Source organism: Labeo rohita, chromosome 21 (genome assembly GCF_022985175.1).
Source record: "Labeo rohita strain BAU-BD-2019 chromosome 21, IGBB_LRoh.1.0, whole genome shotgun sequence".
NCBI lineage: Eukaryota > Metazoa > Chordata > Actinopteri > Cypriniformes > Cyprinidae > Labeo > Labeo rohita.
In genome coordinates, this window is record NC_066889.1 from 29,993,527 (window position 1) to 30,012,272 (window position 18,746).

Sequence of the window (18,746 nt, forward strand, 5' to 3'; positions counted from 1 at the left end):
TTAATAATTTAATACTTTTAATTTATATATATATATATAAATTTTCTTTTTTTATATATATATTTATATTGTTAGGAATATACCTTTTTAAACTTCTACCATATGAATATTACAGCTCCCTTGGAAAAACCCTGATGTAAGTATGTAAATATTGTGGTATAGAAATTACATTTTAACAGGCATTCACATAGAAGACAGCTGTTTGAAATTAAAATAATATTTCACATTTTTACAGTATTTTAGATCAAATAAATGCAGACTTGGTGAGCAAAAGAAACTTCTTTTAAAAGCAATACATAAACAATCATAATCATTAACTCTGTAATAGTCTTGTAGTTAATCATCAAGTTATTTAACATATTTTTATAGTTATATTTTCCTGTATTATTATTATTAATATTGAACCAAAATCGAAATACATTTTATAAAATATATATATATTTATATTTACAATTTGTTGTTTTGCTAAAACATTGAGTGTGTTGATTTGTCTCAGTGTGGTTCTCAGCGATGTTATTTCCTGGAAGCACTAAAGCGTGAAACAGGCCTTACAGCTCTAGTTAAAATTCACCAGGCTTAACCAGATCAAGCCACCCATGAACACACGGAGAGAATCGGTGTGGGCAGACAGAGACACTTTCACTCCGTCCCACTCCAACTTTGTGTCTCCGTCCCAAATCAGGCTTTGTTTCGTCTTCCGTCTCCTCACGTATCCGTCTGACCAGCTGTCTGGAACCAACTCTAGAAAACTCCACTCATTATTCATCCTCCCACCCTCAAAAACACAAACAAACAACATATATACATACATATATAGTATAAATATTTATTAAAATGATTTATCGGAATTATATTTGTCCTGTGTGAAATCAGAGTAACACACTACAATATGCAACTATAAAAAAGTAAATAAAAAAATGTATTCCACTCACCAAGGCTGCATTTATTTGATTAAAAATCCAGTAAAATTCTAAAATATTTTTATGCTTTAAAATGGTTGTGTTCTACGTGAATATCTGTTAAACTGTAATTTATTTCTGCGATCAAAGTTGAATTTTCAGCATCATTACTCCCGTCTTCAGTGTCACATGACCTTCCAAAAAACATTCTAACGTGCTGATCGTGTTCTGTTACATTATCGTCACTGATGATGGTGTTTGTCTCTGGTCTCCAGCTCTCTCGGGCGGTCTGCAGGGTCAGAGCACCTCGTCTGTGAGCTCAGACATCAAGTCCGAAGACGAAGGGGACGAAAACCTGCAGGACGGCAAATCTCTGGATTCCAAGAAGGAGGACGTGGACAGCAAGGATCTGAAAGCTATAGAGAGGTCGAGATCTAGGTAAACTGTACCGTGAGCATCGCTTCATTCAAACCCCGTCTGGACTTTGATGAAGTGACACGTGTTCTGAGAGGCAGCTAAACGCACCGATGACCGACCCGAACAAAAACACCTCCAAAATCCATATGAAACATTCTGATCTGGTGTTTTAACATGATGTGTTCGTGATAACACACACATCGATTCATTTCAGTTCAGAAGTTCTTTGCATTTGGATTTTTTAATTTCTGCACATCAAATCATAGATTCAGCATTATACTATAAAAATAACAAATATAAAAAAATAAATCTAAATAAAATGTAAAAAGAATTTGAAAAGATGTTAAATTAATTTTCACTCGGAAATTGATAGGAACTTTAACAGATAATTACAAAATAGATAGCAAATTTAACATAACATTTTGAATGAGAAATTCTGAAATATTTAATATTTTTGTAAAATATACTCCAATAATATTATTTATTATAGGATTTATTTAGGAACAAAAGTAATGTGCTAGTAAAATTCACAAATAAATTTCACAAATAATTGCAAAAAGTCTGAAATAGTAATTTCTCCAATAATCTGTTTTATTTACAATTTTTTTTTTCTTTTACAAAGGAAATTAAATAAAAGTTAAAGTGCTAAAATGACTAAAATGATTTTAGAAAACTGAGCTGAAGTGAACTTTAATAAATAAATAAATAAATAAATACATTTTAAATATATAAAATAATGTGCTAGTAAATTTCACAAATCCATTTCACAAATAATTAAAAAAAAAATTGTAAAAATTTTGAAATAGAAAGTCTGAAATAGCAATTTCTCCAATAATCTGTTTTATTTCAATTTTAAAAAAATATTATTTTTTAAAAAGCAAATAAAATAAAAGTTAAAGTGGTAAAATTACTAAAATGATTAAAAAACATTTGCTGAAATGAACTTAAATTTTAAATATATAAAATATTAATTAAATATATAAAAATATATAATATTAATTAAATATAAAGTAATGTGCTAAAATTTCACAAATACATTTCACAAATAATAAAAAAAAAAAATGCATTTTGAAATAGAAAGACTGAAATAGTGATTTCTCCAATAATCTGTTTTATTTACAAATAAAAGTTGAAGTGCTAAAATTACTAAAATGATAAAAAAAAATTATATATTTTTAATATATTTAAAATTTTAAATATATAAAATAATGTTCTAGTAAATTTCACAAATAATTACAAAAAATAAAAATTACAGTTTTGAAATAGAAGGTCTGAAATAGTAATTTCTCCAATAATCTGTTTTATTTACAACTTCAAAAATTACAAAGCAAATGAAATAAAAGTTGAAGTGCTAAAATTACTAAAATGATAAAAAAAATTAAGCTGAAATGAACTTAAATAAATTTTAAATATATAAAATAATATGCTAGTAAATTTCACAAATAAATTTCACAAATAATTACAGAAAAAAAAATAAAAATACAATTTTGAAATAGAACGTCTGAAATAGTAATTTCTCCAATAATTTTAATAATCTGTTTTATTTACTAAAACTTTTTTTTTTGTTACAAAGCAAATTAAATAAAAGTTGAAGTGCTAAAATTACTAAAATAATTTTTTTTTTTTTTTGCTGAAATGAACTTAAATAAATTGTATATTATATTAAACAAATTAAATATTAAAAAAAAAACCTGCAAACAGAAAATAATACTAATAATTTCACAATATTATATAAGCTCTTTTAAATGTTATATTTCAGCTGTATATATCAGAGATCTCATTGTTTTTAGTGACACACACAGGTTTGGGTTGTTCAGCATCTCGTCTGGTCTTGAGCCGGATTTTAGCTGTTTCTCACACATGAGAGTAGGGAAAATTCAACCAAATTCATCCAGACATTTCCAGGATAAACGCCTGATTCCTCCCGCAGGGTTTATAGATTTCCACCTGGAATGCCCAATTCGACTCCTTACATTCAAATTTAAGGCGATCTTTGTGTGATTTCTGATGTACGATATTTCATTCAGATGTTGTTGGTTTATTCTTTAAACCTTGATTTGATGCGTCATTAGAAACAGATTCACTTTTTATTGTTGAACCTAAAATCAAGAAAACTCACTACAGGTTTATTAATAACAATAGCTGATCAATGTTTTGTCATGTCTGATGTTATAAATCTGTATCTTCTAATCGTTTAGCATTTAATCTAGAATTTTAGATACTTTTTGTATCGATTATATATTTTTATACTTTATATATCTAGAATTTTATGTCCTTTTTTGTATACTTTATATATTTTTATATGCTCCATATATCTAGAATTTTATATTCATTTTATATATTTTTTATATCTAGCATTTTATATACTTTTTGTATTTATTATTTATTTTTTATACTTTATATAGCTACAATTTTGTGTACTTTATGTATCTGTTATATATTTTTATATACTCCATATATCTACTAATAGATTTTACATATTTTTTTGTATACTTTATAAATTTTATATACTCTATATATCTAGAATTTTATGTACTTTTTGTATACTTTATATATTTTTATATACTATATATATCTAGAATTGTATATTCTTCTTATAAGCTTTTTACATTTAGAATTGTATATACTTTTGTATTTTTTGTATCTTTTTGTTTTCAAATATTTAAAATTATTTACTTTATATATCTAGAGTTTTAGATACTTTTGTATCTATTTTATATACTACTTAGTATTATAACTTCTTATATACTTTATATTTAGACTTTTATATTTAGATTTTTTTAATGTATTTTTATTTCACAAACAATGTGCTCAGCACTAAACGTGGCACAGAAAAATATTGTATCGTTTGAATTAGAGAAACACAAATCCTGAAGAAACACAAATAAGTGTGTGTGCTGTGTTAACGAGCTCTGAACACACGCTTCGGTCCACAGCAACAACGACGACGAGGATCTGACCCCAGAACAGAAGCTGGAGCGAGAGAAGGAGCGGCGCATGGCCAACAACGCGCGTGAGCGTCTGCGCGTGCGCGACATCAACGAGGCCTTCAAGGAGCTGGGCCGCATGGTGCAGCTGCACCTGAAGAGCGACAAACCCCAGACCAAACTGCTCATCCTGCACCAGGCCGTCGCCGTCATCCTCAGCCTGGAGCAGCAGGTCCGAGGTCAGTGAAATGTCATAGCAGCTCATCTCTGTTTTGACTCATTGTTTGCTCAGACGTCTATTTTTAACTGGATAATTGCAAAGAATTAAACTGACAAAATGATTTATTAACAATGGTTATTAATAATAAATGTGCATGTGTGTTTAATTGGATATTTGATGGTTATTAATTGGATAAAATGTAGTGGTCATAAATATTATAAATATATAAATATTATTTTATAAATATAAATAGTATTTTTTTATTTTATTTTTTGATTATGTTAAATATTAATAACTGCACTGTTGCTGTTGTTGTTATGTTACTAGTAATTATAAATAATATTTTATATTTTAATTTATATATTTTTATTTTTATTTATAATTATATTATAAATATTAATAATTGTATATACCAAGCATTTTCTGTTTATTAATGTAACTGTTCCAGATTAGTTATTTAATTATATAATTTTTATTTATTTATTTATTATATTATATTATATTATATTATTATAGTTAATAATTATAAAATATGTTTTATGATTATTTTATGACTAATTATTGTTTTAAATATGAATAATTGTATTATTATTAGTAGTAGTAGTAGTATGTTACTAGTAATTATAAATAATATGTTATACTTATAATAATGTATCTGTTCTGCATTAGTTTGGCATATTGTGTTTTATATATATTAATTTTTAATTTAATGTATTATATTATATTATATTATATTATATTATATTATATTATTATAGTTAATAATTATAAAATATTTTTGTGGTTATTTTAAGATTATTTTAATATTAAATGTTTTGCTATTTATTGCTGTTATTTTTATTTTCAGATTATTATAAATATTAATAACTTTATTATTATTATTATTATTATTATTATTATCATCATCAGTATTATTTTTATTGTTGCTGTTGTTATTTTACTAGTCATTATAAATAATATTTGATTTTTTTATATATATTAAAAAAGTCAATAATTGTATATAGCAGATATTTTCTGGTTGTGCTGTTCTGGATTAGTTTTGTAGTATTCTGTATTTTATATTTAATATATCATTTTTTTAATTAATTAATTATATATTTAATATATTTAATATATTTAATATATGTTAATATTGTATAATATTATTATTATTATTATTATTATTATTATCATTGCATGATGCTTTTAATATTAGTAACTGTACATGGCAAACACTTTTAGCTTTTCAAGATTAGATTTTACATATTTTAATTAATTGATTAATTAATTAATTAATTTATTATTGTATGATTAATAATAAAAAATATCAATTATTAGTATTATTGTTATTGATATATATATATATATATATATATATATGATATATTATTTTTTAAATATTATAAATATTATTTAGTCCTGTATATAGCAAACTCTTTCTTTTCCAGATCAGACTTGACATTTTTTCATTTTTGAATTTCCATAATTTATGTATTTATTTATTTATTTTACCAATTATTATTATTATTATTGTGTGATTAATAATTTATATATATATATATATATATATATATTTTTTAAATAATATTATAAATATGAATAAGTCCTGTATGTAGCAAACTCTTTCTGTTCCAGATTAAATTAGCCGTATTTGGCCGTAGTGACGCTTTTGTCCTCTGGATGGCGTGGCATCAGTTAGATCAGGGAGTTGTTGAGTGTTTCTCAGGAGCAGCTCATCCCACATGTTCAGCGTCTTGTGTTTGTGTTCGCTCACGTTCCAGAGCGCAATCTCAATCCAAAGGCGGCGTGTCTGAAGAGGCGGGAAGAGGAGAAGGTGTCGTCGGACGGTCCTCCCCTCTCATTGGCCGGCGGTCACCACAGCATGGGCGAGGCGTCCAATCCCATGGGACAAATGTAAAGAGCCACACCCCCGTAAATGGTCAGAATATTTCCCTCTACACTGATCTGCTGTTGTACACGTCCCGAACCAATCAATCAATCAATCAATCCTGCAATCACTCGCTTACTCACTCATTCTGGCACTAGAGACAGAATTAACAGGCAAAGTGATGCAGAACGTTTGGATTTCTAATCATTGGTCACATGCCACGTAACTGAGTTCATTAAACCATGACTAGTGCTCCATGGGTGGCGACAAAAACAAACCTAATCATCTCTAAAAAAGTCAAAATGGGCGCATTTGAACAACAGATTGGCCGTAAGTGTGGGTTATAATTTGTGTACATAGAGATTTATATAGTATGCATTGTTAATTTGCAATAGAATCCATTTAGTAAAGATGTTTGTCCACATTAACAGGTGCATGTACACAAAATCACTGACCATTTCATTCAGAAGTGCTGTTTTATGATAACTGTCATGACTTGTTTTAGTCTTCATGTTGTCTGATTGAATTCCTTACTGTTTGCTTGTTTGTTTGAGTTGGCAAAAGCTGAATTAAATCAAGTAAAAGCATGAAAAGTGCAATGTTCACATTGCATTCTGGGTGTGAACAGAGACATGCGGTTCCAAAGGTTCATGTTCTCTGTGTAAATGACTGTAATGTGCACTTAATTAGTTTACAAGTTACGATTAAGGTACGATTAAAGGTGTGAATTAAGCCCGCTTCATGCATCTGCGCTTTCGTTTACAGATTTCATGAGCGAGGAAAAAACATTCTCTGTATGAAAACAGATATGTTTAAAGATTTAATATCAGTATCTGATTAATTAAAGACAGCAAATGAAAAAAAAAAATTTAAAAGCCATTTTTTAGCCATTATTGCATTTAGTTTATGCTTATTTTAATATAGTATTTACTTCAATTCAAAAGCTTTATTGTTCGTCCCCAGTTTTCAGATGAGGGATCGACAAATAATACAAAAACAGTGCAACAATTATTATAAAATAAACAGCACTATTACATAATATATACATTAGTATGTCCATGCAGTGTAATTTTCATTACTGCATTACGTTAATGAGAGTACATTATTATTTTTGTTTGTTTGCATATTTTGCATTACAATGACAGGAAATGTTCAGTTCAATTAAAGGATTAAATATTACATAAGATATTACATAATCTAATCTAATCTAATCTAATCTAATCTAAATTATTTCCATGCAGTATCATTTTCATTCATTATTGAGAGGACTTTATTTTTTTATTTACATATTTTGTACTACCATAATGAGAATTATTCCAATAAAGAATAAAATATTACATAAACCATAATAATATAATATAATATAATATAATATAATATAATTTTATACTTTTATATTTTATATAATTTTATACTTTTATATTTTATTTACATATTTATCATTACAATAATGAGAATTCTTAAATTAATTTAAAGAGTCAAGTGAGAAAATGTGTTTAAATGGCATAATAACAAAGACCTTAATTTTTTAATTTTAGTTCAATTAATTATTATTTTTAGAAATATATAATATAAAATATATAATATAAATTATGTCCATACAGCGTAATTTTCATTGCTGTATTACATTACTGATAGTATTTGTATTATTTTTTATTTACATATTTTCAACAAAAAATACATATTTTAACAAACATGATTAAATAATCAAAAATATTACATATTATGAGAATATAATATCATATATAAATTATTTCCACATAGTATAATTTTCATTGCATTAAGAGAACGTTGTTTTAATAAATATTATAATTATTATTACAGTTATTTTTATTTACATATTTTGTATTATAATAACAAGTGTTGTTAAATTAATTAAAAATTTATAGAAATAATTTTGTCAATACAGTATAATTTTCATTACTCTATTACATTAATTATAGTATTTTTATTATTATTTTATTTACATATTTTGCATTATAATAATAATATAGTATATCAATTATTTCCACATAGTATAATTTTCATTATTGCATTACATTAATGAGAGAACTTTATTGTTTTTATAAATGTTATAAACACAATTATTTTTATTTGCATATTTTGCATTATAATAATATAATATAATAAGTGTTAAATTAATCAAAAATGTATATAAATTATTTTACCCACACAGTATAATTTTCATTACTCTATTACATTAATGATAGTATTTTTTTTTTATTATTATTATTTCATTTAGATATTTTGCATTTTAATAACAAGAATTTAGAAAAGAATAGAGTATATAATAGAAATGATGTCCATACAATTTTTAAATTAATTTAAAGAATCAAAGGGGGGAAATATGCTTGAATGAAAATAAAGACCTCCTCAAAATAACGTTTATACGTGCATTTGTGGTGTTTTTGCAATGCTATTGCACTGTATGTTAACGTCTCTGTCCGTCTGTCCGTGTTTCAGGTCGAAGCTGCCAGAATTCATCAAAATGATGAGCGATCACTTCCTTTGACAGCGTCATTTCTGCCCCCGAACGTCAGTCAAACAATCAACCGACCGACCGACCGACCGAACGAACGAACGAACGAACTTCCATCCGACCGACCGACTCCTACGTGTTCCCGTTCCTGACTGCGTCTGCGAGGATTCCTCCTGTAAATTAGGGAGTGGCGTGGGATTCGTTGTGCATATCTTCCTCCGAGCATTCCCTGTTGCAAAAGAAGACGTTTTTATGTATGAAAAAAAAAAAAAAAAAAAAGAAAAGACCGACGGGCGATTCTTCAAACATATCATGATGTTGTGGAGGTGTGGAGACCAGCCGTCCGATTTCAATGGCAATCCTGTCCACACTGTGGAACTCTTGTAGCTGTGCCTCACGGAACTCCTTACGGAAAAAAATAAAGATTCCCAATCAGTCGGGACGAGAGGAGCTGTCAATCAAACGACCGAGACGGGATTCGGCTGTAGAATTCAACCCTTCAAACCTTTGCAATAATGTCATTTTCGTTCTTTTGAAACCAGCAGATCCCGAAGCGCGAACGTTCAGAGGCCGTCCTTTGCCGACTTTTAGCCTACGGAAGCTCATTTCTCCGTTTCTCCGTTTGTTTCTGGCCATCGACTCTCCCGAAAGCCCTCCCGGACCCCGAAGATGCAATTTTAACATGTCGAAAACTTCAACCAACGTGCCTTTTAGAGCTCATATCATCACACGACTGGAGGAGAACATTATCTAGGATGCAAGCGTAGGAAACGTTAGTCATTAGGTCTATGCAGTCAGGTTTTTTACGGCCTGGAGTTTAAAAAAAAAAAGTAAAAAGGTAAAAAAAGTATTTTTTGGATAAACTGTATTTAATGTACTGTACGGCTATATGTAATTAGAAGGTGTGTCCAGCCCCGTGTGGCCCCGCCCACAGCCCCGCCCACCCGTCACCGTCGTTCTTGAGCATTGTATTATAGATATCGGCTTTTACGAATACAGGCTTGTTGTTGAGCCGCCGTAGTACAAATGTGTGGTTGTACGTGTAAAATGGCTTTTTCTCTTTTTTTATCTCTCTATTCTTCGTCTGTACTGGTTTCTCTGTCAAAAAAAAGGAAAAAAATGGACGGGAGGCACTGAAAGTGGACACAAATCTATTAGAAAATCGATATATATAAATGTAGAAATATATACAGTATATAAAGAGACGAGGAGGAGTCGACGAGGAGCGATTTTTCATTCTGTAAAGCCGAGCGGAGACGCGCCGTGAGAGACGTGACTCTGTTTTTGGAAACGGCGAGCGAAACCGAAAACTCGGCGAAGGGAAACGCAAAACACACGGACATTTGTAAATTGTATGCCACAAATGCAAACGTACCATTATTTTGAAATTGTGTATGTAAAAGTTATATTTTTACATGTAGGCTGTTGTTATTTTGTGTTTAGAAATGCGTTGTATCAGTTCCTCTCTTTTGTTTTTTCAGAAAAATACTTCATTGTGTGTTGAAACGTGTCACATTGAAAACGTAGTGAGAACAAAAGCAAAAAAAAAAAAAAACGTATGTTTATATTTGCGGGAACATTTTTCTTTTCTATAACGGTTGGGTGGTGGGGGTCGGGAATCGAAGCTATACGATTAACTCTCTCATCCTCTTTCATCATTGCATTGTCATTTTTAATTGAGTATTTTTTGTGTAAATAGACGTTGATCATGTGGCCTGGTGAGGACGTGATTGATTAGCGTTAACGTGTGTCGACGATCAAACCTTCGTTTGCATTCTCGCTTTTGTAAAGAGACGTCGCTGAAAGAATCCGAACGACGACTGGGATGTGCTGCGCTTTCGCCGCCGGCCCTCGTGCTCGCAGTTCAGGCCTGATTTTAATGTCGCGCGTCCGATTTAGACGACGCGGAAACGTAACGTGATGCATATTTGTCATACGTCAATGAAACTAAACTGAATGTTTTATACATTATATTTATCATCAATAAACTCAGTTTGCTTTACGTTTCGTGGATTTTAACTAAGAGAAACACTTTTACACCACTGAATAAAATGACTTTTTTTGTCTGAATTCTGAGTTACGTTTCGCAATTTTGCTTTTTCCACTACAGAATAAAACACAAAAAAGGTCATTCGGCATTGCTTCTCACAAATCTCAATTTATTTGACAGAACTGCAAGAAAAAACGTCAGAATTGCAACTTTTACTCGCAAATCTGCTTTTATATCTTGCAATTTGGACTTTTTCTCGCAATTTTGAGCAAAACAATCTCACAATTCTGATTATATCTTGCAACTGTAAATTTAGAATTTACCTTTTTACCACAATTCTGCATTTATAGTATCTCACAATTGAGATTTTTTTTTTTGTCTGAATTCTGAGTTTAAATCTCACAATTCCGTTTTTTCCATCACAGAATAAAACAAACAAAAAAATGTCATTCAAACTTTCTTTTTTTTTCACAGCATTGCTAGAAAAAATGGCAAGATATAAAAAAGTGCTTTTTCCTCACAGTTCTGACCAAAAAATAAATAAATTCCCCAAATATCTCACAATTCTGCCTTTTTTTTTGAGTTTATATCTCACAATTCTACTTTTTCAGTCACAACAAAACAAAAAATGTCATTCTTTTCACAGAATAGCAAAAAAAAAAGTCAAGATATAAAAAAAGTTTACTTTTTTCTTGCAATTCTGAGCAAAAATATATATATATATAAATATTTCCCCAAATTTCTCATAACTATGACTTTTTTTCTCGCAATTCTGATTATATCTTGCAATTGCAAATTTAGAATTCAACTTTTTACCGCAATTTTGCATTTATAGTATCTCACAATTCTGACTTTTTTTGACTTTGCATCTCGCAATTCTGTTTTTTCCATCACAGAATAAACTTTCATTTTTTGTCACAGAATTGCAAGAAAAAATGGCAAGATATAAAATTTTTTTTACTTTTTCCTCAAAATTCTGAGCAAAAAAAAAAAAAAAAAAAAGTTTTTTTCCCTAAATATCTCATAATTCTGAATTCTTTTCTTGCAATTCTGATTATATCTTGCAACTGCAAATTTAGAATTCACCTTTTACCGCAATTCTGCATTTATGGTATCTCACAATTCTTTTCTGTTTTTTTCACCACAGAATAAAACAAACAAAAAAATGTCATTTAAACTTCCACCACAGAATAAAACACACTTTTCACAGAAAAAACGTCAGAATTGCAAGACTTTTTCTTTTTTCTCACATATCTGCTTTTATATCTTGCAATTTTAGACTGTTTTCTCGTAATTCTGAGCAAAAAATCTAAATTCTGACTTTTTAAAATCTGAATTCTGTTTACATCTCAGAATTCTGTTTTTTTCCACCACAAAATAAAACATAAAAAAGTCATTCAGACTTGTTCTTGCAATTCTGAGTTATTGCAAGAAAAAAAAAGTCAGAATTTTGTGTTTGATTTTAATTTTTCACTGAATTCTGTTTTGTTTGTTTGTTTGTTTGTTTCTACCATGAAATAATTTTTAATCTTAGAATTGCAAGAAAAGTTTAATTACGAGAAAAGGCCACACCGTTTTTTATTTTTTTAATCCTGAAATACGCTTCCATATAATCTTGTTTGTTTCACAGACATATTTTATTTTAACCAAATAAACTGAATTGTTTTCGCAATTAATAGATTTATGCTGATTTTAATCAATATGAATGAAAATGATTATTTAAATCAAATCAAATAGATGCAAATAGTTAATATACAACGCCATTATTTTTGTACAGTATGTTTCATTTATGCACAGTGTGACTGGCGGATATGCATCACATTATGTTTATATGTTAATGTTAAAACTCTGTAATCCAAATGTTATATAACATAGCTCTTAAATTAAAGGAGAAGTCCACTTCCAAAACAACAATTACAAATAATTTACTCACCCCCTTGTCATCCAAGATGTTCATGTCTTTCTGTCTTCAGTCGTAAAGAAATTATGGTTTTTGAGGAAAACATTTCAGGATTTTTCTCCATATAATGGACTTCATTGGTGCTCCTGATTTTGAACTTCCAAAATGTAGTGTAAATGCAGCTTCAAAGGGGCTAAATGATCCCAGCTGAGGAAGAAGGGTCTTATCTAACGAAAAATAAAAGTTTGTATACTTTTTAAGCACAAAAGCTCGCGTAGCACAGGCTCTGGGATGCACGCTCTTAAATGATTTGTTCATTTTGAACGAATCTTTAATGTGATTCGTGAAGAACGAGTCGTCTCGGGGAGTGATTCGTTCAGGTTACAGGTTCTGTACTGGAATTAATTCACCTGTTTCGAGTCTTTGGGTTTTTTGAGTCGTTCGCTCATCTTATGGGGCTGTTACGTAACGCCGATTTTGCTAAAATTAACGAAATGACTCAAAAAAAGATTCGTTTATTTTGCTGAACGAGACTCAAAGGTCAGAGTCGGTAAAATGATCCGAACTTCCCATCACTACTACGAATCATGTGTAAGTTCATCGTCTGTGTACTCCGGCTCAAAAAGGTAGAGTATGGTGAAAAACTCCATCTTATTTTCTCCTACAACTTCAGAATCGTCTGACATCCTTGTAGCTTTTTGTTTGTGAAGCGTTTGACTTACTTGCACTTTCTTAGTCTTTGCGTGTTCACTTTGTAAACACTGGGTCTGCAGTTCGGCGTGACCTTTCGTTGTAATTCAATAGTACGTAGTGAACGTGCATCCCAGAACCTGTGCTACACAAGCTTTTGTGCTTAAATAGTAAACAAACTTTTATTTTTCGAAAAAAATGACTGAACGTTTTGTTAGATAAGGCCCTTCTTCCTCTGCTGGGATCCTTTAGAGCCTTTGAAGCTGCATTTAAACTACGGGGGCACAACTGAAGTCCATTATATGAAGAAAAATCCTGAAATGTTTTCCTCAAAAACCATCATTTCTTTACGACCGAAGACAGAAAGACATGAACATCTTGGATGACAAGAGGGTGAGTAAATTCTTTATAAATTGTTGTTTTGGAAGTGGACTTCTCCTTTAAGGCCAAAATATGTTTTGTTTTTGTTTTTTTTTAATGCAGAATCATGCACAATGTCATCAGTTTTTCTACTTGATTTGCAGGTTCAAACGATTGCCGAAAAAAAAAACACTCCAGCAAAAGCCTAGTATTGAAAAGTGTGGTACATCTGTACTTTTGCATTGCTTCAGACATGCTAGTGTTCTTGTCCTTCAGTAAATTTTGAACATCTGAAGTTGTATTTTGCCAGTGCTAAAGATGTTTGACTAAATCTCTCCTTGTGCCACATCATGTTGTTGTAGCCAATTGAATTACTATGATTGCAGTGGAAAAGATGATGTTTTCCTCTTGGTTGTTCATAATGTACATACTTGTTCTTGCTTTTATGAACTGATTTTTTTTAGTCCAATGCAGAACTGAACTGTAAGCGATCTTTTCCATCCTCAGAAAGCAAACCTGGGCAGTGTCATCTCTGTTTATTTAAGTGCTCCTCACGTGGAGGATTGTGAGATAAAGATTATTTGACGCAAACAGCGACGTACAACTGGTCTTTGCTGCTTTCTCGGCGCGTTTGTCCCACGGATGCGTTGTCTTTGTCGCTTGAGTGTGATTTCAATAAAGAGAGACCATCTAGAAGCTCAAAACATCCTCCGTATCCAACGCCAGATGACGATTTCACATCAGTAAAGTGCTGATCTCAGTGCTAATTTAATACACAATTACGAGTTTCAGTAAATGGAATCAGCGTTTCTGTCATGTTTTCAAGTAAAAACATCTTTAAAAGTGAACAAATGGAGGAAACATGTTTAAAAACAGGTATTCTTTGTCTAAACGATGCATTTATTTGAGAAGCAAATTGCATAAAATATTAAGACTTGTTTTAAGATAATATATATGAAATTCTTCAAATTGTTTGTTTTTCTTAATTTATACCCATGCAAAAATTACTGTGGCATCTGCACTTAAAAAAAATTAAACATTTTTTACACAAAACATGACATTTAAAACCAGACTAAACTAGAATATAAACAGTTTTTGAAGGTGAAATGTCTAATGCCAAACAACAAAAATGACAAAAAAGGTCATTATTTGTGTCTTTATGATGCACTTTAAAACCATGCATTTATTTGAGAAGCAAAATGCATGAGATATTAAGACTTGTTTTAAGATAATATATTTGAATTTGTTCTTAATTTATGTATACTGAAAAAAATTGTTTGGTGTCTACACTTAAAAAAAAGATTTTGAAACGGCAAGAAATAGCTAGTAAATTTCACAAATAATTGCAAATAAATGGCAAGAAACACTGAATAAAACATGAAATTTATAACCAGAGTAAACTAGACTATAAACAATTTTAACAACACTGATATTTTAAGGTGAAATGTTTAATGTCAAACATAACAATCATGACAAAAAAGGTGGAAACTTGTTTGAAAACAGTCATTATTTGTGTCTTTATGATGCATTTCACCTTTCAAACCATGCATTTATTTGAGTAGTGAATTGCATGAGATATTAAGACTTGTTTTAAGATAATATATATGAAATTGTTCAAATTGTTTTGTTTTTCTTAATTTGTACTTATGCAAAATTTAGTGTGGCATCTGCACTCAAACATTGAAACCATTTTTGCACAAATAATTGCAAATAAATGGCAAGAAACACTGAATAAAACATGAAATTTAAAACCAGACTAAACTAGAATATAAACAAATTTTTGAAGGTGAAATGTCTAATGCCAAACATAACAACAATGACAAAAAAAGGTGGAAACTTGTTTGAAAACAGTCATTATTTGTGTCTTTATGATGCACTTTGCCTTTAAAACCATGCATTTATTTCAGAAGCAAAATGCATGAGATATTAAGCCTTGTTTTAAGATAATATATTTGAAATTGTTCTTAATTTATGCATACTGAAAACAGTTTGGTGTTTGGTGTCTTCCCTTGAAGGTGAAATGTTTAATGCCAAACATAACAATCATGACAAAACTGGTGGAAACCATGCACTTCACCTTTAAAGCCATGCATTTATTTGAGAAGTGAATTGCATAAAATATTAAGACTAAATTGTTTGGTGACTGAAAAAAAAACTTTTTTTTATTTTTCACTCTGAAATCACTAGTACATTTCACAGTTACAAATAAGTGGCAACTAAAATATAAACAATTTTAACAACACTGCTGCAAATGTTTGAAGGTGAAATCTAATGCCAAACATAACAACAATAATAACATAAAATAGTGGAAACTTGTTTGAAAACAGCCATTATTTGTGTCTTTACGTTGCACCTCACCTTTAAAACCATGCATTTGTTGGAGAAGCAATACGCATAAAAAATTAAAAAAAATTAATTTATGAATAAAGAAAGAAATTTAGTGTGGCGTATGCACTGAAAAAAAATTAATTTGACACAATTTTGACTCAGAAATCACTAAATGTCACAAGTAATTACAAATAAATTGGAAATAACACTAAATTAAGCATTGCATTTTAAATTAGACTAAACTAAAACAAACAATTTGAACAACTTTCCTATGGTAAATTATTAATGGTGAAGTGTGTAATGCCAGACAACATTATGACTCAACCAGTGGCATAAATATGGTGACTGTTTTTAATCATTTTAATAATCCCTACTTTTTTTGTTTGTTTGATGGTTTTTTGTTGTTATTTAAACATATGCATGTGCAAAATTTGCATAAGTCTGCACTGAAAAAAAATACTTTGAATCAGTTGGAAAATAAGTAAGTTTCACAAATAATTGGCAGGTAACATTAAATATGAAATTTTGAAGTAAAGGTCAAATAATATTTTCTTGTAAAACACTTTGATAATCTTTAAAGGAAAAGGTAAAAATATCTTTTTTTTACAGTGTGGTTAAAATGTGATTAAACTTAATTCTCCTAACAAACAAATTTAGGTCAAGAATTATTGTCTGAAGGCAAGTCTAATACTGAATGCAAACTCAAATATGTAATCTAGTCTTCCATGTTTGATGGTTCACTTTCAAATCATAGGATAAAAAAGGCTTGAACTAAAATAAAAAGTCAAAACGCGATGACAAACATAATCCCAGCTTCATAATTGCGAGCGTGTTCAAGCGCAACAGCAGATCTGTCAATGACAGGAGGAATGAAACAATAAACAGATCACACAGAATAAGTCCAGCCGGTTTCAGCCTTCGCTTCGTTTCTTGTTTTTAGTTGTAATGGTGAGCGTTTATGAACCGAGGCCTTTTTATTCTTGGTAGTCGTGATGCAACTCAAGTGAAGAATCGTGACCATCAGAGAATCGCCGTGTTCCAGTGCCTGGATTTTTGTTATAAAGCTCATTAAGTGCATTAAGTGCAATGCGTTTAGGAGAAAATAAAAATAAATCACCTGCATTTCAAATCAGACTAGATTTGGATGTTTTATACCAGTAATGTTGACAAAATAAGAGACTGTTCCACTTTGTAGATTTTTTGGAGTCATTCAGATAAACGTTTCTTACTTTATTTTGCTATTTAAAGATGATTTGGAGACACAGATGTGTTTGAATGAGAAAAACGAAGCCGTGATTTGAAACTGTCTAATGTGTGTTTGTGTGTGTGTGTGTGTGTGTGTGTTTCATTTTTTGGATTCGTTTTGATTTGTTTTCTGTTGTAAATGTGATGTTGTTGTTGTTGTTGTTGTTTCATCCTCATCTTCATCTGTTTGTTCTCATCCTGTAGTATCTCGATGTCATGTACATGACCGTCTGTAGCAATAAATGTGCCATTTTTATGAGCTACCGCTTTCAGCGCTTCTGCTTTGTTTCGTGTAAATATTTATTTAAAGTTTTAGTTTAATAAAAACGCAAATGCAGCCAAATTTTTAACAGGTGAATGCATGAAATAAATAAAAATTATCATATAATTTATGTAGAAGAATATGTAAGAACTGCAAACTTCACACATTTGGTACATTTTGTGTGTGTGTGTGTGTGTGTATGTGTGCGTGTATATATATATATATATATATATACTATATATATATATATATATTATATATATAATAGATATTCAGTATTCATAAAATTACCATAGTACTGACATATGCATACTTTTTTACTTGAAATTTATTTTTACATTTTTAAATTTTTAAATTTGACATAACCACAAAGGGATCCTAATTTAAACAATTTTTAATTTTTTTTTCAAATTATAATTGTGTAATGTAATACTGGAATAACAAAAAATAATATGTTTTCAGAAATTATATTTTTAATATTATTTTAATAGTTTTTCATACTATTATTTTTAATAGATTATTTCTCAGCTGGTTTAGGCATAAAAATGAGTACTTATTTAATCAGTTGTCAATCAATTAATCAAAATCATGATTAATCATGACTATTTTTGTCTTGTTTTCCAAAAACAATGTCTAAACATATTAAAACAAGATACATATATTTATATATTTATATTACCATAAATTACCATAGTACTGTTGATGTGTTACTGAAATATGCATACATCTTTACTTTACATTTATGTTTTTAGTATAACATAACCACAAACTGATCCTAATTTAAACTTTTTTTATGTCTGATGGCTAATGAATTGCTAATACATTTTATTTATTTTTTTTTTTTTTTTAAATAAACATTGTGCAGTATAATACTGGAATAAATATATCTTAGTGTTAATATATAATAGCTTATTTGTCAGCTGGTTTAGCCATAAAAATAAATACTTATCTGACTCAATTGCCAATCAATTAATCAATCAAAATCATGATTAATCATGACTATCTCTGTCTCGTTTTCAATGTCTAAACATACTAAAACAAGATTTAGAGAAGCATTTATTTATTTGAGTTAGTAATCATGTTATTTTTTAATCATTGAGTTATTAATCATTATTTATTGTTTATTTGATTATTATTCATTTATTTGAGAAGCAAAATTGTG

The 18,746-nt window shown here is 29.4% G+C and overlaps 2 protein-coding genes across 10 annotated transcripts in view; one reads left to right on the forward strand and one right to left on the reverse strand.

Annotated features, from left to right (window-relative positions):
• LOC127152307 (transcription factor 4) overlaps positions 1 to 11,809 on the forward strand; it is a 180,909-nt gene extending 169,100 nt beyond the window's left edge. For 5 of the 8 annotated variants that reach the window (XM_051092895.1, XM_051092896.1, XM_051092894.1 and 2 more), the window contains 4 exons: positions 1,175 to 1,325; positions 4,253 to 4,482; positions 6,224 to 6,356; positions 8,794 to 11,809. In XM_051092895.1, the coding sequence (XP_050948852.1) occupies positions 1,175 to 1,325; positions 4,253 to 4,482; positions 6,224 to 6,356; positions 8,794 to 8,842 (563 nt within the window). In that variant the 3' untranslated portion in view covers positions 8,843 to 11,809. Of the gene's footprint in view, positions 1 to 1,174; positions 1,326 to 4,252; positions 4,483 to 6,223; positions 6,382 to 8,793 lie in introns of all 8 variants that reach the window. The other 3 variants (XM_051092902.1, XM_051092897.1, XM_051092901.1) reach the window with 1 other exon arrangement.
• The window catches only part of LOC127152320 (vitelline membrane outer layer protein 1-like), a 232,385-nt gene that overhangs the window by 86,927 nt on the left and 126,712 nt on the right, over positions 1 to 18,746 (reverse strand). The gene's annotated exons all lie outside the window — the stretch shown is intronic.